The 23,287-nt window shown below is 37.8% G+C and overlaps 1 protein-coding gene across 2 annotated transcripts in view; it reads left to right on the forward strand.

The window, feature by feature from the left end:
• LTA4H (leukotriene A4 hydrolase) overlaps nucleotides 1-23,287 on the forward strand; it is a 34,734-nt gene that overhangs the window by 3,359 nt on the left and 8,088 nt on the right. For both annotated transcript variants that reach the window (XM_053582449.1, XM_053582450.1), the window contains exons 2-15: nucleotides 3,098-3,228; nucleotides 5,068-5,188; nucleotides 6,981-7,049; nucleotides 9,605-9,709; nucleotides 10,737-10,789; nucleotides 11,944-12,016; nucleotides 12,529-12,669; nucleotides 13,492-13,515; nucleotides 13,969-14,039; nucleotides 14,765-14,876; nucleotides 15,482-15,626; nucleotides 16,705-16,808; nucleotides 17,362-17,432; nucleotides 21,732-21,786. In XM_053582449.1, coding sequence (XP_053438424.1) covers nucleotides 3,098-3,228; nucleotides 5,068-5,188; nucleotides 6,981-7,049; nucleotides 9,605-9,709; nucleotides 10,737-10,789; nucleotides 11,944-12,016; nucleotides 12,529-12,669; nucleotides 13,492-13,515; nucleotides 13,969-14,039; nucleotides 14,765-14,876; nucleotides 15,482-15,626; nucleotides 16,705-16,808; nucleotides 17,362-17,432; nucleotides 21,732-21,786 — 1,275 coding nt within the window. The remainder of the gene's footprint in view (nucleotides 1-3,097; nucleotides 3,229-5,067; nucleotides 5,189-6,980; nucleotides 7,050-9,604; nucleotides 9,710-10,736; nucleotides 10,790-11,943; nucleotides 12,017-12,528; nucleotides 12,670-13,491; nucleotides 13,516-13,968; nucleotides 14,040-14,764; nucleotides 14,877-15,481; nucleotides 15,627-16,704; nucleotides 16,809-17,361; nucleotides 17,433-21,731; nucleotides 21,787-23,287) is intronic.

The raw sequence follows: 23,287 nt of genomic DNA on the forward strand, positions 1-23,287 counted from the left end.
ACTGCAAACTCTCTGGTCCTAGCTAAGTAAATGGCTGTGCTGGAAATGAAATCAAGGTGGTATTTTTGTTTTTAGTTTTGTTTTCACACACCAGCTTATGGTTTTTTTCATCACAGTACTCTGCAGATAACAAGTAGAAAATGTAAATAGAAGCATAATAATGAGGAATAAGCCTTTTTTAAAAAAAACTGTTATTCCAGAAAGAATTTAAGACCGCTTAAAGCAACATACACAGTATATAAGATTAATAAGAATTAAATAATTTGGAGGAAGAGAAAATAAGAATAAGAGAAACAAAACCCATGGCATAAAGCCTTATACACTTAAAAAGAAGTAGGCCACAAGGTTGGCATGGGGCTTCCAGTAGCCTGTGCCACTTCTATGGCAAAAGGCCAGCTGCTGAGAAGTACATTTCTTTTCTGGGGTTGTAGTTCAGTGAGGATATTTTGAGATAGTCAATTATATCTTATCATTAGTTGGGCTGTTGCTTATAACCTATATACATGTATCTTGGCTGTGCATATGGTTGGTCCTCAATAAATGTTTCTTAAAAAGTGCTAATTACAACTTGTCAACTGGTTTTCTTTATTTTTCTTTCTAATTGCAGTTTTGTTGCCAATTGTTTAATAACATCATTGAAATTTTTAAAGTAATTTGAGAATGATAGTTGAGGCTTAGAACTTAAGATAGACAGATTAAACATTGTGTTTTTTCTCTTGGTCCAGAACTTGCTTCCTGTATTAATTGATACCTAGTATTTTTCAGGCACAGTGCTAAAGCCTGATACTACAGACCTAAGGAGCATTATTTAAGAATCTTCAGTTTAGTGAAGAAAAGAAGTCATTATAATAGAACTAATTGCTAAAAAAACACAGGGGATATAAAAAGATTTCTTAAAAATAGTTACAACAATAACTGACTTGTGATTCTGAACAGATTTGAAGAGTTTAGATAATGCAGAAAATAGAATATGTTCCCCTGGGAAATAACCCAACTCATTAATCTTTATGGTTGTAAGGTCTGTTTAAAGCATGAATTGCTATAAACACGGATATCCAAATCAGTAAAACAACTTAAAACAAGTTAGATGTTCAGGAATAGGTACTACAATATGAAGGGCAAAGAAATAACCCTATTATTCTTTTTTTCCCCCCAATTATTCTTAATAACATATAAAACATATATTCTGAATATGTAAGTACAGATAGATAAGCCAGTTCTACTAATTTAGAGTAAGGGTAGCAGTTAGGATCCCCCCTAAAGAAAGTAACCTGGAAAAAATAATTGCCCATAAGGAGGAAAACAGATGGTACTCATAGCAAATTTGACTGCTCCTTAAAAACAAAAAGAAATAAAACCAGGATGGACATTTTTTTTCCCCCCAAAAAATTGTTGATCCCAGAGAAGTAGGAATCAAATTTAGTGATTACCCTTGTGATGTTTTCTGAGCTTATCACCCATGGTTAACTAATATAAAACTGGGACAACTGGGAAATGGCTGTTTCTCGGCCTTCTAGCCAGGCCACATTTCAAGGAAAGAAAAAAACAAAAAAGATGCCAAAGGCAGGGAGATAAGATAGAAAGCAGTTCTAATAGGCCAGGGCCTGACCTATGTATTGGTAGAAGGGAAGATGCGAGAGTTTGAAGACAGTGAAAGAAAAACTTCTAATTGGCTAAATGTGATTGGGAAATGGGATCAATTGTAGATTATTTGAATATTTCAAACCTTGAGTACTGGAAAGAGTTCCATTAGCAGAACTGAGAAATCAGGGGAGAGAGCTGACTTAAGAGTCATCATGGTGACTTCGTTTTTAGCATTCTTTGAAGCCTATTGAATATAAAGAGACATTTCCCATGAAATGTTGAGCAGGCAATTAAACTGACATCCTGGGGAAGGAATACAACTGTGGAAATAGACTGAGAGATCAGCACAGAGATATTAGTTGAAGATAGGTGCCTGAGTAAGAGCTAGGGAGTGAAGAATTTCGTTAGACAATCAAAGAACCAGGGCTAGAACTCTGGAATGTATACATAGTTGGGAGTCAGAAAAAAGGAGGGGGTAAAAAAAACATCGGACAAATAGGAAAAACATTTAAGTATAAAGGTAAAGAAGCTAAGCTAAGGAGTCCAGCCAAATGGTGTGGTCCATAGGGCTGTGAGATGGCAGAGGTCAAGGTTATTGGATAGAAAAGATCATGTTGATCACAGGGAGGGGGACTGCCCTTTTGGTAGCAAAGGAGCTAGAAGCCAGATTGAAGAGAGGATGGAAGTGGAAGGAGCAGCCGTTGATTATCCTTGGAGTTTAAGAAAGGAAAGAGGAAAACTAAAATAGTGGGTAAGAAGGACCAATTGGAATTTGGTGTAGGTTGTTTGGAAATAGTTTCATGGCATAAAAAGGCTGAAGATTCTAGAACAAGAGATTAGTCGAGAGATAATAAAAGGGTATGGTTTCTTGGGCTCGAGATTATTGGGTAGAAAGTACCCAGAGCCTGCTGCCACTCCTGCTTGCCCAAAGCAGTTGTCCTTTATTGGCCATACAAGGGGTCTCTCAATCCTCTACAAGGTCATTTGGCCAGAGTGGCCAGACCAGGTTGGACTTCTTCCAGATAAAAATCAACAGTGGTATACGGTGTGCTTATTTGCCTAAGAAATGCCAAGGTTTGCCTTTTAATTTTTAGACATATGAAAATACATAGGAGTTAGCCTATGTGAATCCTAAGAAGAAATACATGATCAGATGTATTGAGGAGTCAGAGCGGAAGAAGTTACAGGTGAAATTTTTTATGACAGAAGCTAAGTTTTAGGAAACAGAACCAAAGGCATTTTAATTTGGATTTGACTTTTAAATAAAGTCCAAAATTTGTGCGACTATCCTAGACTTACTTCATGTATATGCAAATCTTAGAACCCAAAGTTTTCAGGAAGCTTAGGGTCCCAAATGATAAGACCTACACTACTAACTTTGACTCCTTTAATTCTTGTAATTTCACTCTCTGTAAGCAGCTAGTTCAACTGTATAATTATTGTAGTAATTATTGTACTAGTTTTCTCTGGTGTCTAAAACTATTTTCTTTTTATTTAAAAATGTTAATTTTAGGTTTTGGATACAAAGGACCTTACAATAGAAAAAGTAGTGATCAATGGGCAAGAAGTCAAATATGCTCTTGGAGAAAGACAAAGCTACAAGGGGTCACCAATGGAAATTTCTCTTCCTATTGCTCTGAGCAAGTATGTGTGTTATCCTCTTTTTCTTTTATAGCTGAATAGGGGAAATATATTTTTAATTAATTTAGACATTGTTTTCCTTCTTTAGTTTGTATATGGGAGTATTTGGTATACTATTCCTACTGATCTTCTGTTTAGCTTGACATTTATACAGTAGTAAGATTTATATGTTCTTAAGATAATCAAGACATTTATTGTATAAAATACTCAACACTTGACCTTTGGATAACTGTTACGTCTTTATTTATTTATTTATTTTTGAAACAGAGCTTCAAGCTTTCGCCCTGGGTAGTGTGCCGTGGCATAACAGTTCACAGCATCCTCTAACTCCTGGGCTTAAGTGAGTCTCTTGCCTCAGCCTCCCAAGTAGCTGGGACTACAGGTGCCTGCTACAACGCCCAGCTATTTTTTTTTTTTTTGCAGATTTTTTTTTTTGGCTGGGGCTGGGTTTGAACCCGCCACCTCTGGCATATGGGGCTGGCGCCCTACTCCTTTGAGCCACAGGTGCCACCCACGCCTGGCTATTTTTTTATTGTAGTTGTCATTGTCGTTTGGTGGGCCGGGGCTGGATTCGAACCTGCCAGCTCTGCTGTATGTGGCTGACGCCTTATCGGCTTGAGCTACAGGCGCCAGACCTCTTACTTCTTTAATTACTCATCATTTTACTAATGTCTAGAGTGATAATGGGGGCATGTCATCATAAGAACTGTTACTGCCTACCAATCTTGGGATAAGTGCTTTACATGCTAAACACTGTGAACGAAAATTTTTAAAAAGAGAAGAAAAAATGCTTCAGACTCATTCTTTTGTCGAATCCTTATAGTAACATCATGACAGTGTTATGATGTACACTTGACAGATGAGGAAAGGGAACCTTGGAGAGATAAAACTCATTCAAGAAAGTGGCAACCAGAATTGTCATATTAAGAGTATGTCCTATCTCTTGAATATTGGAGAGTGGGAAAGAGGGTGAAATCTATTGGCCTAGACCAAGGCTGATCTACTCCTTATCGTTCAGTGGCCAATGTCTTCATGCCTTCTTATACCCTTTAAGGAAGAGAAACACCCAGACATAACTTGTGAGCTCCATGTCATTAACCCCATTCTACAAGAAAGAGACTATGGCATAGGGAGGTCAAATAATTTGTTCAAATTTACATCCACAGTCAGTGATAGAGTCAAGATTCAAACCCAGACAGGGCTGCTGGTCTCCAAAGCTCTTATTGTTTCCTCGTTATCAGTGTTTCTCAAACTATATGGGGTGAAGGATGACTTTTTATGATCTGTCACAGACTGATACTTTCATAAAATGTAATAAAAATGAAGCATGAGGAAGAACATGTTAATACAAGCACATGTTTTTAATTATTCGATTCAACAGTCATTAAAATGGCCCTAAAAGGTTCTAAATGCTTGCTCTCAATGTCTTCACTTATCTTGCCTTGGACCAGTAACATCTCGCAGACCACACTGCCCTGTGTCATGCTCTGGCACCTGCCACTGTGGTAGTGGAACCTTCAGAGTTCTTTCTTTCACGTTCCCACTGTCATACAAGATTGAATGATAAAATGCAAAGTGTATAACACACAATGAGGTACTCAGTTAATATCACTTTGTGTTACACCTTCCTTATCAGTTAGCATGGTAGAGTGAAAAGGACCCACAGGCTTGCATTCCTGTGGGAAACTTAACCCTCCTAAGATGCAGCCTTCCTAGAGCTCACTCTGAATCAGTAACAAAAACTCCTGTGATATTATTTGTATATTCAGGGTATGTATCATGAACTCAAATTTTCGTTAAATGTAGCTATACTCTACTAATATTTGTACTTGTTTCATACAGAAATCAAGAAGTTGTCATAGAAATTTCTTTTGAGACATCTCCAAACTCTTCTGCTCTTCAGTGGCTCACTCCTGAACAAACTTCTGGGAAGGAGCACCCTTATCTCTTTAGTCAGTGTCAGGTGAGAAGGATTCCACAACGTTTTGTTATGCTGAAAATCCCAGCACATGCAGTTTAAGGAGGCAAAGCGAACAGCGGTCTAATGGATCTGTGGGTTTTACCTAGTAGAGTGTTTTAATTGCTGTTTTGTTATTAAAAAAAAATGTATCTTTGTATAGATCTGTCACTGTTACACATGCATATATATTACTTCAAAAAGAAGCTTTCTTTAGTTTGGAAACATGTCTACTTAGACAATACCTCCAGCACCTAGCACAAAATGTGTCATAGAGTAGGCACTCAATAAATGGTCATAAAGTGAAGTGAAAAATTGATAAAAAGTAATGTGGACTAAGTATGAAAAATGCAAACAGTGAAGAAACGTAATGTGAAAAATCAAATTTCCTAACCCTTTCCAGACACTGTTGGCCCGGGGGAAACCACCATTAAGTTTGGGATGTAGCCTTTCCATGTTTTTGTTATACATTTACAAATATGTATATTGTATAAATATATTAAGTGTACCTATATAATGTTATGATTTAACCTGTGTCCGTTCTCTGTTTAAAAAGTAAGGTAGGGGCGGCGCCTGTGGCTCAGTGGGTAGGGCGCCGGCCCCACATGCCGAGGGTGGTGGGTTCAAACCCGGCCCCGGCCAAACTGCAACAACAAAAAAAAATAGCCGGGTGTTGTGGCGGGCGCCTGTAATCCCAGCTACTTGGGAGGCTGAGGCAAGAGAATCGCCTAAGCCTAGGAGTTGGAGGTTGCTGTGAGCTGTGTGACGCCACGGCACTCTACCAAGGGCGATAAAGTGAGACTCTGTCTCTACCAAAAAAAAAAAAAAAAAAAGTAAGGTAAAAAACCATGCAATTCGAAACAATCTGTCACGGGATAATATTTATTTAAATTGTCTTCTGAAAGAAAAAAAGACCTAATTCTGATAATAATAATTTACAATTAAAGGAACTCACTTCATTAAATATTTACTATATTTCCAAGCATTTTTCCAGGTACTTTGCATATTTAATCCTCCCAATATTCCTGTGTGTTAGGCTCAAATTTGAATGCAAATCTATAAAAAAGTAATTAGCACACAAATTAGACCTGTTTATTTTCTGTAGCCACTTGGAATATTTTTTTAATCTTAAGAAACCTTTAGTTTAGTAGTCCAGGAGAGATACAAAGTTCTAGGCAAGAATATACAAATTGTGTAATGTCTCTTACGGATATCTAAATATCTATGTGTGAATATCTGTAATGTAAGAAATCAAACTGGTTTCTTTTGTTTTGAGTTTTTATTTTTTATGTTTTTGCAGTCTTTGGCCAGGGCCGGGTTTGAACCCACCACCTCTGGTATATGGGGCTGGTGCCCTACTCCTTTTGAGCCTCAGGCACCGCCCCAAACTGGTTTCTTTATTGTAGGTCTTTTCAGAGCCGTCAGGAGGCTGCTGTTCCTAGTGACTCTCTAAGACAGGAGTGTAGTATGCTGTGATCTCAAGTCTGTTTCACTACAGAGCCCTTTTTTTTAGGGTTCCTAAGAGCATCTCACTGGGTCCTGCTGTTGCTCAGAGAATAAAGTAGGAAATATTGCTTAGCAGTCTCTTCCATGCTTCAATGGAGATGTGAGAGTTGACCCTAAGTTAAAATGGAACATCTGATTTGTTTTTAAAACCTACAAATGTATTTTTGCTACTTTGAAAAATCCCAAAAAATGAGAGACTTGTTTTTATTTTTAAAAAGAATATGTCTAAGAATAATGCTGCAATGTGACTGATTCCTCAATGACTTCATTTCTTTCTTTTTCCATCTCCTAGGCTATCCACTGTAGAGCAATTTTTCCTTGCCAGGACACTCCTTCCGTGAAATTAACCTACACTGCAGAGGTAAATAACACAAATTATTAACTGAATTAAATGATCCAGATAGGTAAATAAGGTATAAGTGATAGGCAGAGATGATAATTGAGTTTTCAGAGCTAGAAATATTTTGCTTAAAGAAATTTCTACCTGGAATATGTAAAAAAAAAAAAGGCTATATAGCTCATTCTGAATCTCTGCTTTAAAGGCAATTTTAAACAGTCTAAATGTGGGCAAAAAAAGAAATGGGAACCATTCTGATTTTTAAAAGGGAATTCAGAATTCTGGATCTAAAAGTAAGAATTTAGGAAAGATTATTTTTTAGCTTCTAAAAATTGACGTTGGCAGAATTAAAGTTTTTGTGAATGTATTCTGTAACGATATTAAAGATCTGTCTAGTATCCTATGAGCATATGTTGTACACTTGTCAGTATATAATTAGCACTTATTCCTCTCGTAAGTACTGCCATTCCTTTGGGGAAAATGTGGACTCTGATTAATAAATCAACACTGCGCCAGGGGCTAGCCTTACTTTGACCAAGCCAATAGAATGAGGACTAACCTATTTTTTATTTTTTGAGAGAGTCTTACTATGTCGCCCTCAGTAGAGTGCTGTGGCGTTACAGCTCACAGCAACCTCAAACTCTTGGATTCAAGCAATCTTCTTGTCTCAGACTCCCACCTGCCACAGTGCCCAGCTATTTTTTTGTTGTTGTTGCAGTTGTCATTGTTATTTAGCAGGCCTGTGTTGAGTTCAAACCCGCCAGCCCCAGTGTATGTGACCGGCACCCTAACCACTGAGCTATGGGCTCTGAGCCCAGACTAACCTATTTTAATATGGGACGTCCTTGATTCCCAAGTCATCTCATACTTGTACAGAATATCATTCTTGGAAGCAAAGTTTCTCAGAGTTCTGAGATCTTCACCACTTAACTGTGTGTCCGTGGGCTCATCTTACACTTTCACAACCTTGGTTGTCTCAGGTATAACATATCACTACTGAAATGATGAAGGAGGCTAAATCAAATCACTTCCTGACTGCTTTTTAACTGTAGGATCTATGACTGTCGTAGCACTAGTTAAAGAGCACCTAATTCTGTGCTGCCTTAGTACCCTGTTTCCCCGAAAATAAGACAGTGTCTTATTTTAAGGTGTGCTCCCAAAGATGGCTAGGTCTTATTTTCGGAGGATGTCTTATTTTCAGGGAAACGGGGTAATTGTATTCTGAGCCATGTAGGAAGAGCATGCAAGTCTAGCACTTGTTGAAATATATGTTTGCTAGATCACAAATACCCAGAAGATAATCCCTTATTCTAGCATTTATTAGAAATAAAGCTTTCAGGCCAGGAATGGTGGCATACACCTCTAATGCTGGCACTTTGGGAGGCTGAAGTAGGAGAATCGCTTGATGTCAGAAGTTTGAGACTAGCCTGAGCGAGAGCAAGGCCCTATCTCTACAAAAAATAGAAAACTAGCTGGGCATAGTGTTGCTTGACTGTTGTCCCAAATACTTGGGAGGCCAAGGCAGGAGGATTATTTAAGCCCAGGAGTTTGAAGTTGCACTGAGCTATGATGACACCACTGCACTCAAGACAGGGCAACAGGGTGAGACCTTGTTATAAAATAAATAAAATAAAACTTGCAGAACATGGAACTAGGATGCACCCTTAAGTGACCATAGGATTTTCCCCATAAAGATCTTTTCCATATAAATTTCCAGAGAAAATTATTTCACTGTATTTGGCAATAAATTTTAAGTTTTTATAGTTACTACCCTTAAAAGTTCTTCTATTTGTAACTCCAAACGTACATTTTAAATATAAAATCATTCAAAACTGTATTCTCTGAACTGTTTTGGAGGTATTGGCTACCTTTGCCAGGATTGCCCAGCTCTTTGTTTATATTATTTATTCCTTGGAGCAAACCTATGAAGTTTTACCCTCACATGATGGGGAAGCTGAGGCTCAGGGAAGTTATTTGCCCATGTTTATGCAGTTAGTAGGTGACATCGCTGGGATATTAATCTAGTTTCTACCAAAATTTTACTTTTAATACATATGGAGGAATGGATAGACAGATACTTAATATTTGTTTGTAAAGATAGTTTTACATATCGCTAATTCTGTTTATAAAACTGATACGTGTTTTTTGAGTTCATAGTCTGTTTATTATAGAGATAATCAAGAAGAGAAAGAAAAGGTTGTTTTACATATATAGTTTAAGATACATAGATCCTGCCAGGTAAGGTGGCTCACACCTGTAATCCTAGCACTCTGGGAGGCTGAGGTGGGTGGATTGCCTGAGCTCAGGAATTAGAGACCAGTCTGAGCAAAGTGAGAGCCCATCTCTACCAAAAATAGAAAAACTAGCCCAGTGTTGTGGCGGGCGCTTATAGTCCCAGCTACTCAGGAGGCTGAGACAAGAGTATCACTTGAGCCCAAGAGTTTGAGGTTGCTATGAACTGTGATACAACAGCACTCAACCCCAGGGTAACTGAGTGACACTCTGCCTCAAAAAAAAAAAAAAAAAAGATACATAGACTCTTTTATTTATAATTAGAAATGACTTTTCTTTTCCATTAGGTGTCTGTCCCTAAAGAACTGGTGGCACTTATGAGTGCTATTCGTGATGGAGAAGCACCTGACACAGAAGACCCAAGCAGGAAAATATACAGATTCAGCCAAAAGGTAAGATCACAGGGTCTAGATTCTTATTTTAGTTGTAGTGAACTACAAATACCTTCTACCATCTAGAGAACAACTTGATATTCAAAATATTTGAAAATTTAGAGAGCAGCTTTTGTTTTTCGTTTACTTTATTCTTTTTTTGTTTGTACTTTTCCAAGGATTTTGTTCCACTTACGGAAAGTGTTGTATGGAAGAAAGAGTTGCTGGAAAGACAGAGGAGGGGGTGTGTCTGATTCCATTTCCCCTCATTCCAGTCAGTAGCAGACAGATTTCTGTTACATGATTAAGCTTTTACCTATTCTGGTACTCCAGAGTGGACATGTGGCTGCTGAGAGTGTTTACACATGAAGGAACTATTTTAGACCAAAACAATACTCTGTTACAGTCTTCTAAGTTAAAATTTCTGTGTAGCTGGTAATTGGACTTGTATCTTTGACCTTTGAATAGAATGCCTGAGTGACTGTATGTGTGTGTGTGTGTGCGCGCATATGTGTGTGTTTTGTTTTTTTTTCATGTGTGTGTTTTTAATTGTTACCACAATAGGCAATTTTGCTTCCCACCTTCTAGAATTTCAAGCTCCTATAACTTTACAATTCACTTAGGGATTATTTTGTATATCCGTATAGTGTGACAATAATGGTTTAAAACAAAAAAATTTTAAAAATACTTTAAGAGCCAGGAGAAAAAAAAGAGAGAAAATCACAGTTGCCTTCTTATAGGTTATATTTTGAGAAATACTTAAAATGTACCTTTTAATACTCCCTGCAGTCAATGTTTTTCACAAGTCACAAGCTTTCCTTTCTAGTGGAATAAAAGGGAAATAGGTATTTTGAAATGCTGCATCACAATTATGAACTATTTGGTAAAAATAAGAAGTATATGAGAATTAAAAAAAGAAAAGTAATCCATACTAATTTGGAGATTTGTAAAGGAATTTACTTGATTTTAAATACAAATTGTCTTACTCTGTAACATCTTTGAGCACTAACGCAAGCATGCGGCCTCTGTGTTTGTTTGGCCCCTTTAGGTTCCAATACCCTGCTACCTGATTGCTTTGGTTGTTGGAGCTTTAGAAAGCAGGTGAGGTTTTGAACACATTTTAAGGTTTGTGGGAAGGTCAAAACTCAGGTTTTCCAAACTTCTGTTGGGCTTAATTCATAGATCATTTGTATATTTCTCAAAATATCAAGCTGACAGCTCCAGAAAAATTCAAATCTAAATATAAAATATAGGCAACAAATTAATTTTAAATTAAAACATTTTTGCCAGCTACTCTTCAGATTTTCCAAATTTTGTAAAATGAGCAAGCCCTTATCTTTAGGTGGAGACTGGATTCTAGAATAAGCTTGAATAAATCACTTGTCTTAATCTCTGTTTCCTCATCCTTGAAATTGTCTGCATCTCCTATCTCATAAGTTGGCGTGTGAAACAAACGAGATAAAATATATAAGAGCACTTAGAAGTCTATAAATATTAACAAAAATGTAAGGTATTTTATTAACATTTGACCAAAGCTGCAGTGCCCTTCCTTCTTAATTTTTTGTTTATCTCTAAGCACACTTAACTATTTTTAATTGAACAGTTCAATACTGTTAGGTGTATTCATATTATTGTGAAATAGATCTACAGAACTTTTTCATCTTGCAAAACCGAAACTACACCCATTCAACAACTCCCCTTTCCGCTTCCTCCCCTGCCCTTAGTAACACCATTCTACTTTGTGTACTTAAAGAATTTGACTACTTTAAATACCTCATATAAGCAAAATCATACAGTGTGATTTTATGTTTTTGGGACTGGCTTATGTCACTTGGCCTAATGTCTTCAAGGTTCATCCATGCTATAGCATATTTAAGTGCATAACACAGTTTGCATCCACTCCTATTCTGGAATAATGTCTTAGGAGCTGCAACTGGCTTTCCACAGTTGTGAGGTTGAGGAAGGAAACCAGAGCCCAAGGGATCTTACCAGAGCTGATAAACTACAGGGGTACTTTGGGTCTTGCTTTTCCTTTGACCTAGACTGTACCTCCTTAGGGGGCCGCATTTCTGTGGCTACATATACAACAGCAGCTTTGCATCTCCAAGAGGCCATTTAACCTCTTTGCTCTCCCATAAGCACATGGTAAATCTACTCCCACTGTCCGGGTTTGTGTATAAGACTTTATATCCTTCCTAGAACCAGATGAGTGATTTCCCTTGAATTCTTTTTTATTAAGCTTCTTATTCTTACAGGCAAATTGGTCCAAGAACTTTGGTATGGTCTGAAAAAGAGCAGGTGGAAAAATCTGCTTATGAATTTTCTGAGGTTGGTCATATACTTACACTTTTTAATAATTGTGGTAGACAGTAGATTGAAGATTTTGAATGTGAAATGTGATGGGTTTTAAGTGATATGGTGAAAAAATAAAATATGCCTTATGTTTGCATCCTTTTTATCATTTTCATTTAAAATAAGCATCATCAATTTGTAACCTTCATAGAAAATAATATATCTTTTTAAGAAATTTACTACAGGTTGGGCAAGGTAGCTCACACCTGTAATCCTAGCACTCTGGAAGGCTGAGGCAGGTGGATTGCTTGAGCTCAGGAGTTCAAGACCAACCTGAACAAAAGTGAGACTCCATCTCTCCTAAAAATAGAAAAATTGGGGCAAGAGGATTGCTTGAGCCCAAGAGTTGGAGGTTGCTATGAACTATGATGCTGCAGCACTCTACCCAGGGCAACAGCTTGAGACTCTGTCTCAAAAGAAACAAAAAAGAAAAGTAATAATTGAGTTGTATAAATATATATATATATATACACACATTATTTTTTCAGACTGAATCTATGCTTAAAATTGCAGAAGAACTGGGAGGACCATATGTATGGGGACAGTATGACCTGTTGGTCCTGCCACCATCCTTCCCTTATGGTGGCATGGAGAATCCTTGCCTTACTTTTGTAACCCCTACTCTCCTGGTAAGTGTAAATATTTCTTCATTTGAAATTGAAGTCTTCTCAAAAATAAACCTAGCTAGAAAGAACCTTAGAGTCCTAATAATTTACAAAAAACTCCTTTCTCTTGTTCATATAACCCTCGTTTCTAATTTTATTGCTTATTGTGTTTATCAAAATCTCATTTTTAAGGAAATCATTTGCTCACTTAGGGAAGGAGAATATTATGTTCAGGGTATTTGGGAATATCGGGGGTCCAGGTGCTATATGGCAACAATCTGTTGACAAACTATGTTTCCAAACAAAGCAAGTCCATCGCTTGCACCTGGCATAAAAAAGTCAGGCAATCACACACAGGGAAGATTAGGCCCCTGGTATGTTGCTGTTTTTTATGCCTTGTAAGCTACTTTATAAATTCTTCTTAGAACCAAGCAAGTAATGGATTAGCAACTAAATAAATAAAATAAAGTGCACCACAGGCCACAGGACACTCAGCTTTTCTTAAATATATTGTGGGCAATAAGGAGAGAAAGATGAGTAAAATAAGCACAGATATAAAAGTAGGAGAAATGTTTTATGGACATTAGAGACAAGCATACTGATTCTCCTTCTACTGCAAACATTCCCTAGGATTAGGGCAAGAAAGAATGCTGCTAATTTTTAGTTGTACATTTTTTTTGTTTTGTGTTCTCAGCACATGTCTCTTTTGAATTCTTTGAAGTACTCTTGTGGAAGTACAGTGGGCCATCCATGCCAGTTTAGTAGATGTTGAGGTAGGCAGTCTGTTAGATACAGTCTGTAATTTGCTTATTAAAATACTAAGGTAATTTTCTTTTTTTTTAATAGGCAGGTGACAAATCACTCTCCAATGTAAGTTAAAATTTCTTATTGTGGCCTTACTGTAAAGAAATACCAAGCGAACTGATTTTAGAATACCCATTGTATTGTTATGTTAAAGATATCGTTATGAAGGTTAACGTGGGGACTGTCATCACAAGACTTTATTACTAAACAATTAGATGTAATAGAGGTAAGGTAACTTATGGTTTGAGCTCTTCATCTGTGAGATGTTTTTAATGCAGTGATGTATGCATTTAATATTTTCTACATAATTTTTGTTTTAAATTATTTTAGCAACGCCATATTTTTTGGTCTTTGATTAAATTCTAATTTGGGGGTGAATCAAATAAATCTGAATATTTCAACTAATGTTTAAAAAAAATTGAGTAACGTGACGTGGAAAAAACACGAACCCTTAAATCATGGGTTATTGCAGGTTAAGGTCAGCAGTTTCACTGTTAATCATCATACTGTTTTCTTTAGGTTATTGCACATGAAATATCTCATAGTTGGACAGGAAATCTAGTGACCAACAAAACTTGGGATCACTTTTGGTAAGATTTTTGTTACTATTTCTTTATTGGTTCTGGTTATTGATTTTCTTCCTGCCCCCACCACTCTGAATTGTTTTGTGTGTGCATGTTGTTTTTTTTTTGTTACCAACTCACAAGGATTAAAAAAAAAAATTCTGCAACATTTGTCACAGTGTGGGATATAGGCTAGGTGTTAAGTTTATGTTTGTTATTCCTGCTGTAGTCACTTTTTAAATACATGGACATGTAAAACTAGAACCATGGCTTAAATTTCCCTCCTAACATCTGTTGGGCTGGGCTTCCCACTGGTCTGGGAGCCACATGGGCAGTCTGCTCAGACTATAGCGGGCAGGCTTTACAGCTGCCTTCTTCTGTAGAAAAGCCAAAAAGAGGCTGGGCACACTGTCTCACACCTGTAATCCTAGCACTTTTAGATGCTGAGCCGGGTGGATTACTTGAGCTCAGGAGTTCAAGACCAGCCTGAGCAAGAGTGAGACTCCATTTATACTAAAAATAGAAAAACTAGCTGGGTGTTGTGGCAAGCACCTGTAGTCCCAGCTACTCAGGAGACTGAGACATGAGCATCGCTTGAGCCCTGGAGTTTGAGGTTGCTGTGAGCTATGGCGCTACAGCACTCTATCCAGGGTGACAGAGTGAGACTGTCCCCCCCCGCCAAGTATCTTCTTAATGAAAATGCCTTTTCCTCTCAGCTGTGTCAATGTTTTTATTTTTTAAACTTTTTACAGGTTAAATGAAGGACATACTGTGTACTTGGAACGTCACATTTGTGGACGATTGTTTGGTGAAAAGTTCAGACATTTTCATGCTTTGGGAGGATGGGGAGAACTCCAGAATTCGGTAAATGAGACACACTTCTAAGCCTTCATCCAAAATTGTAGAGGTGTTCAAAAATTGAGTTTTTATAAAGCATCTTTACCAAATAGCAACAGAAAAAGTCATTTTGACAGGCATGGAAAATGAAGCAGATACTGGTATAATCCATGTTGATCCCTGTCATTCATCGCCCTGTATAAGGTAGCATTGATCACCTGGCCTGAATTAGGAGCCGTAAGACCTCCTTGGGTCTTTGTTATTGATACAGCTGGTTACTGTGTTTGAATTTCATTTGGTATGTCTGTGCCATTTTTAAGTGCTTTCTGTCAAAAGCTAAATTTGCAGACCAGGCATTGAATCATCTTCCTAGCCTTTTTTATAAGAATAAAGCCTATTATGAGGTTACATATATTGGGGAATGTTACATAAGTAGCCATTCTATTAGTAGACTTCCAGAAGTTTATGCCACCACATCCTAATTCTCTTCTTTAAATTTGTGTAAGTGCTAGAGTCCCCTGAAGTTCTGCCACCAAGTGGCCTTAAGGAAGGAGTAATGCTTCTTATTGGCTTGTTTGCATGGTGATGCCAGTCTCCATTTATGAATATTCACCTTACTTTGTGTCTTGCAGATAAAGACTTTTGGGGAGACACATCCATTCACCAAGCTTGTGGTGGATCTGACGGACGTAGACCCTGATATAGCATATTCTTCAGTTCCCTACGAGAAGGGCTTTGCTTTACTGTTTTACCTTGAACAACTTCTTGGAGGACCAGGTAAGTAGTTGACATTTTAATATATTTTTTAAGGGCAACATAAGGAATAAGGAAGGATTATAAACTTGTTTCTGCAATGAATTTACACTTACAATTCATTCTGTGCATAGCTACTGAAGAAATCTTTCATCATTTTCTAGTCTTACCTCTCTACTTAAAACTGTGAATAACCTCTGAGTTCTAAATCGTTCTGCTCGGCTAAAAAAAAAAATCTCATTGGTATTTTTAAAATGAGGATACTAGTGTGTACTCATGGAAAAAAATTCTATGGTACACACATTTATGATAGTAACAAGTGAGAGTCCATCAACTTCTTTCCACCCCCAGTGGTAACCACATGTTGTTGGTGTGTGTGGCTCCAGATCATTTTCTAAGTGTTAACAAGCAGACAAATAAATAGACATAGTGGTTTTTATTACAAAAGAAATTGGATTATACTATATATTCTGCATTTGCTTTTTGTTTTCTCGCTCAGTATTTCACATACATCCTTCTATGTCAGTTCATATAAATCTGTCTCCTGCTTTTTAATACCATCCTAACAGTAAACTGCGCTTGTGTACCAACACCTGTGGATACGTGTTGAGGTGTCCCCTTTCACTGATTGGCTGAGACGCTCCCTCACTTTTGTCTGTTTTCCTCCTTTCTAGTCATACCAGGGTTATTGCTTTTAAAACTCGTGTCTTTTCTGTCTTCGTGTGTCATCTCCTTACCTGTAATGACTACTCTCTTCTCCCTTCCACCAAATTACACATACATGGTGCAAGTATTACAAATAGTCTCTACATGTTGGCTGCCTCTTTATAAAATTCTATAATGAATATTTTGTCAATAAAGGTATATTTAGTTACAATTTTCCATTTTCCCTGTGTATGTGACTTTTGGGACACCCTGTGTTCTTCAAGGCCCTACGTAGCTCCTGCCTCCATTTCTGAACATTCTTTCACTCTGAAAGCCCCATTATTTGATTATTTTTTTATTCTCTGCAGTTAATAGTAGAATACCAAGCACAAAAAGTCAAATAATTACTTTTGTCCAAATTGATTTCTTTCTTTCTTTTTAAATTTTTTACCCTTAGAGGTTTTCCTAGGATTCTTAAAGGCTTACGTGGAGAAATTTTCTTACAAGAGCATAACCACTGATCATTGGAAGGATTTCCTGTATTCCCACTTTAAAGATAAGGTTGGATTAAAAGCTTTTTTCTTTTTCATGCCCAATATCTTCTTATTTAACTTCTTTTTTAGGCTAACTTGAATTATTTAATAGGTTGAGAATTTAAGTCTCAATTTCTCATTATGTTTTTTTCCATTTAAAATGAGATCTTAAGCATATGAGCTAATAGGTAGGCATTCCCCTAGTTCAGAGAGATCCTCAGTAGTGTGGTTCAGAATTTTATTTTTTGTTCATGCTTAGTTTTCCTAATTATTTAACAACACTAAATGATGAATGTAAATTTATTTTCGAAAAGAGACTTAGAAGAAGTGATAATATGTTAATTAGCTTGATTTTTTTTTTTATACACACTTACACCAAAATGTCACACTATACCCCCAAAATATACAGAATTGTGATCTGTCACTTAAAAAATATTAGTTTTAAAAAATGATTTAGAAATTCTTTTGATATGGCAGAGTAGACAGAATTACAGATCTGAGGACTTAAAACTTTGCCTTACGTTTCTTTCTTAACAGAAAAGTTCATTCTGCAGCAAACTGGGTATTCTAACTGTTCACAGGTTGATATTCTCAATCAAGTTGATTGGAATGCCTGGCTCTACTCTCCTGGACTGCCTCCCATAAAACCCAAGTAAGTGCTAATGCTATCCTCCTCATTCCCCTGAACCCGTGTTTCTCAACCTTTTTTATCTCATGGCACACTTGAACTTACAGTTAAACTTCCACAGCACTCTTAAATTATGTTGATCCAAAAAAAAGAGTAAAAAAAAGAATATACTTACTGTGCTTTGAACTTCTTTCAAAAGTAATTTAATTAATGAACAGCCCACCTGAGATCCTCTCATGGCACACTGGTTGAAAATCACTGCCCTAAAACCTAGAGCCCCTCAAAATATCAGAAAGGATTATATGTCTTCCTTAAGCTGTTACTAGTTAGTGATGAGAGTAGAGTTCTTGGTTTTTGCACCTTACCCGTGAGGCCAAAACAGTAATTTCCATGATTTTATGAATATAAATTATTTATTGCAAATAATTTTAGGCTTCGATGCCTAAAAACAGGTGTCACCAAAATAATTATTAGTGTTCCTTTCTGCACAAGGGTGGTGAGGGACTTAGAATAAAAATAAGCTATTGTCTCTTCCTTCAACTGTCACAATTTTCATTGCAAGTATATCTGAGAAAAAACCCCCAAAACTTTTGCAGTAAGAAAAAAACATTTTATGAGTTCAGTAGAAACTCTGTAAGTTGACCACCCAAAGGATTGTAACAAACTAGTCAACATATGGAACCATGCCTACTGTACTGATACGTACATACCAAAATTAGGTCAACTTAAGGAGGTGGTCAATATAGGGAGGTGGTCAACTATGGATGTTTTATAAGTTATTGTCCCCATTTCCAGAGGAGGTAAATTAAGTTCAGTTATGTTGAGGGCCCTGCACAAGCTTGCGCAGAGTTGAAGTTCAAACCTAGCAATCTTACCTCCTCTAATATACTTCCTTCTAAGTAAACACCCTCCTCAAGTCAGGGACCAGAACCCTGGTATTCTGCTAAGTTGTGTGAAGATGCTGGCTATTTCATGTTCCAGCCTCTCGTTGCCTTTCCTTCAGATCACTGAAATTGCCTAACAACTACCCTTGCATTGAGCAGCCTAGTTTAACTGATGTATAGGAAACGGGATGAGTCATGGTCAAGTTTATTTGGAAAGCACCTTGAATGGCCAGCCTGACAAGGGTTATGTAGGGAAGTTAGCAGGAGTTTTGAGCATGGGAGATGTGGTCAAAGCTCCCTATTAACCAGGCAGTGCTGATTATTATAGACTGTGGAGGAACACAGGGGCTTAGAAGCTAGGGAGGGATGATTGCATAGAATTGTTTCAAATTTTGTTTTGAAAACAAGCAGGTGACACAAACTATCAATAAACCCTTTTGATGCCTAAAAACAGGTGTCACCAAAATAATACTTTAGTTTTTTTAGCCCTTCATAGTTTAAGAAGTTCCATCATATATAATTAGCTTGCTAATTCTTACCACAACCTAACTAGAGATAATGAGGGGCTGAAGTAACCAGGGGCAGTAGGAAAAGAAAGGAATAACTGAGAGGAGAGATGTTTGGCAGCTAGAGTCTATTGGCATCTGATTGACCACAGTGAGCAAAGAAGAAATTAAAAATAACTGAGCAGAAATGTAGTTGAAGATTCAGCTCAATGCAACACACATTTGTTGAGTGGCAGGCACTGTTATGATGAAGGATGAATAAGAAACTCTCAGAGCAAATATATTGTATGTGTCAAGTAATTATTATACAATGGTAGTTTTTTTTAAGTATTAAATGTTACAGATGAGGAATGTATTTATTTTCGTGGTTATGGATTTGGACATCAGCCTAGAGATGAATTCCAGAGAGGATTAAAAGAAGTAAAGTTTAGAGCCTTAGAGGATCTCCCTTTGAGAGCTACTACGACAGAGGAAAGATACCAATGAAATAAATTAAAAACCAAAAGGAGCTTTCAAACATTAGTTCATTGTTAAGGGAGCTGTGGGGAGAAATAATTTAAAAGTGGTAGGTGGTCAGCAGAGCCGTGTGCTGTACCATTAGGAGGGAAGCAGGAGACCCAGGAGTCTTTTCTATGATTCTCATTTCTGTGGCAGAGTTAGGGCCAAAGACAGTTACAGGAAATTAAGGAGTAAAAAATCCTTTGGCCATTACTTTTAAAATTAAGGATATCTGGGAGAAAAGTGAGTCTTAAAAGGTGTTTCTTTGATATCATAGCTGCTAGAAGATCATTTTTGGGCCTTGGTTCATTCTGGACCCCTCAAGAATACTTCCAGGCAATACTAACATGCGGAGGAACCCTGGAATCCTTCAGATACCCAGAGAGCCTGTAAAGAGAGTATCTTGGAAAATCTCAACCACAGAAGTATTCTGATCCCTCCCAGCACAGAATGTTGGCTTCCAAATCCCTTTGGTTTCATAGTGCTCTCATCATTTGTACGTATATTGAAATGGCTCTCAATTCCATCCATTTTTCTCCATTTCTACCACCACTGCTCAAGTTCCATCTCCCATCATCACGTCCTCCTGGAAGACTGCTCTGGCCTCCAGACTGTGCCCTTGTGTCTGTGCTGGCCCTCCTTCGTGTCCTTCTCCACACTAAAGCTGGAACAGACCTTTAAAAACACCGGTGTCTCGTGTCCTCTTCCTGCTTCCTTCCTGGCGCTGCAGCACCCTGAGGCTGAGGCAGAATCTTTAGTGGGGACTATAAGCTTCTAACACTGCAGCTCCCTTCGCTTCAGTCATACTGGCAGTTTGGGGTATTGAACTCTCCACGTGTCCTCCAGCATGATCTCTGTCTCTCCACTGCCGTGCTTCTTGCCCAGTTAATTTCAGTTTCAGCTCAACAGCCACTTCCTCATGGAAGCATTTCTTGACATATCAGGTCAGGTCAGATCTCCTATTCTAGAGCTTCTTGATGCTATATCCCCCCTTCATAGAGGTTTCCTAGAAAGTTAAAGGTTCTAACTTTACATTTATTTGTATGAGCATTTTGAAGTCTTTCTGCCTCACTGCTCTGAGCACCACAGAAAAAGCCTCATACCCAGTTTTGCTAATTACTTTCTTAGGACTTCACTGTAGTAGGGGTTGCTTCCCCTCCCAGGGCTAATCCTTAACTTAATCTTTTTAATTACACCAAGGAGGAAGTTTGAGGACACTGAGAAACAGACCAGGCAGAGTTTTCCGCTGCCCTATTGTTTAAGAAGTCAGTGCTAATACTGTTCTAGTTGAAGGTGACTTACTACCTAGGCAATCAAGGCCCTCTCATCCCACCTGTGCTTCGGGGCAAACAAAATGCCTTGCCTATAGACCACAGCCTGACTGCATCACGGAAATAAACTGGCAGCTGCATTGAAGGAGGGAATGGGAACAAACCAGGAGTCACAGTCATAGCCCTCTTTAAAACAGGTTCAGTGGTAACTTCTCATCAAAACATACTTCATTTGGACCCAAAGGGGAAGGGGCCTCTAATACAAACACTTCACAGCAAGCAGTCATGATTTGTGGACAAGGAGGGGTGTTTTGCAAGAATTTTGCACATATTGCATATTCTTTTCCATTGTTACAAAATACACTATTTACTTTCTAATTGGAGAAACACAAATATTGGCATAACTCACTTTGCTTAATGATGACCATGTTTTAATTTCACTTCCTTCTAAAAAGAAAGGAACGAAATCATCACACGATGATTTCAGAGCTTCTCAAAGTAGGTCTAGCAAGTGATCATTAGATGGTTAGAACATTATACTGTCTTGAAGGCCTAGAACTATTCCTGCCATACAGTAAATACTAAATATGCTCAGCTGATTCCAGCTACTTTACTCCTAGAGCATATGACAGTCTTTTGCTGAAATGCTTTGGCATTCTCTCTAAAGGATCGTCCATTCTTTTATTAACATGGTATCCACTTGGACCTGTGCATTATTAGATGATGGTAGTAATATTTAAGTCAGGTAAAAAATTTCCTGTTTCCAGAAGCATGAATCCTATGTATTCAATTTTGATATGAGGACAATTAATGACAAGGTTATGGGGGGGGAGGAAAAGCAGAAAGAGGGACGGAGGAAGGGGGGTGCGGCCTTGGTGTGTGTCACACTTTATGGGGGCAAGACATGATTGCAAGAGGGACTTTGCCTAACAGTTGCAATCAATGTAACCTGGCTTATTGTACCCTCAATGAATCCCCAACAATAAAAAAAAAAAAAAATTTCCTGTTTCCATCACTTTGGAGTTCTGTATTTAAAAGGAACTTTGCAATTTATGTTCCGTAGCTTTAAAACTGCACTAATGCAAAAGCATGAGCATTAAAAAAAAAAAAAAAAGCCTGAGCATTTTTATAAAATTTAATCTTTAATTTTTTTTATATTTGCAGTTACGATATGACTCTGACAAATGCCTGTATTGCCTTAAGTCAAAGATGGATAAATGTGAGTAGTAATTAGTGTGATTCTTTTACTCCTTTTTGAATTATACAAATACATCTCTACTCAAGAAAGGGGGAGGTGGGTACTTTAAATCATGAACAGTTGTATTTGGAAAGGCTATTTGAAAGTCAAGTTTATCTAAGGTTAAGTTACTACATCTACCTTCGATGTAGAATATTAAGTTTCATGGGGAAAAAATAGATCTTCATAGCATTAATTCTTCTTCTTGCCTCTTTTCGACCCTTAAAAATAGTATGCAAAAGTGTCTGCATTTTACCTTTCTTTTTTACCCATATGTCATTTATAAGATATTCCTTCAAATATAGCAATTGCACATACCAGGGAAATCTGAAATGATCTTGGACGACTGACCAGTAATGCCAACTGTTAGTGGTGGGAAGAATCAAGGCACTTTTGCTCTGTCAGTAACTTTGTTCATTTTTCTGCAACTTGTTAAAAGAGGAGCTTCTTCATGTATACACTAAAACATAATCCTTAGGCAGACGTCCTCAAACTTTTTAAACAGGGGGCCAGTTCACTGTCCCTCAGACCGTCGGAGGGCCAGACTATAGTTTAAGAAAAAACTATGAACAAATTTCTATGCACACTGCACATGTCTTATTTTGAAGTAAAAAAGCAAAACGGGAACAAATACAATCACACCGCCTCACGTGGCCTGCGGACCGTAGTTTGAGGACCCCTGCCTTAGAGAAACCAGAGTGAGGGTGTGCCCTGGATAATTCATTAATGCAAAGGGGAAATTTTAGGAATAATTTTATTCCTATTATCTGCAATACGTTTAGATGTTGCCTTTTGAAATTTGATTCTAAAGTTTGCTTGACCTTTGTTCTTAGCATCCTTCTACATACCAAGTGCTGTGTCAGGGTACAGAGGTGGACTTAATTTTGAAGCATCTATAGTTTAATTAAAGAAGTTAGATTCATATGGAAATAACTAATGCTAAGGAGTAAGTGATAAGTAGCATGAGGACAATGCAGGTGAATAATAAGTCAACAGAAAGGGCTGCTGTGGTGCCTCCAATCAGGGGTGGAAGAATTAGAATTGGCTGCAGGATCCAGGAGAGCTTCTTACAGGAGAGGCTCAGGTATGGTTTGGACATGGATGCGGTGGGAGGACATTTCTGGGTAGGAAAGACCATGTTTAAACAAAGGCTTTTATTAAAAGCAACAATAAAACGTAACTATAAAAATTTTTTTCTTTTGGCCCTCCTCCTTCATCAATTGACTTATTATTTGTTGGGCAGGGTGGCATGCACTTACAGTCCCAGCAGATGGGAGGATGGCTTGAGCCCAAGAGTTTGGGACCAGCCTGGGCAAAATAGCAAGACACTATCTCTACTAAAAATAAAAAAAATTAGCCAGGCCTGGTGGCATGTGCCTATAGTTCGGGGGCTGAGGGAGGAGGATCATTTGAGCCCAGGAGTTTAAGGCTGCAGTGAGCTGTGATGATGACACTGCTCTCCAGCCTGGGTGACAGAGCAAGA

This window comes from Nycticebus coucang, chromosome 3 (assembly GCF_027406575.1).
Source record: "Nycticebus coucang isolate mNycCou1 chromosome 3, mNycCou1.pri, whole genome shotgun sequence".
NCBI classification, from domain to species: domain Eukaryota; kingdom Metazoa; phylum Chordata; class Mammalia; order Primates; family Lorisidae; genus Nycticebus; species Nycticebus coucang.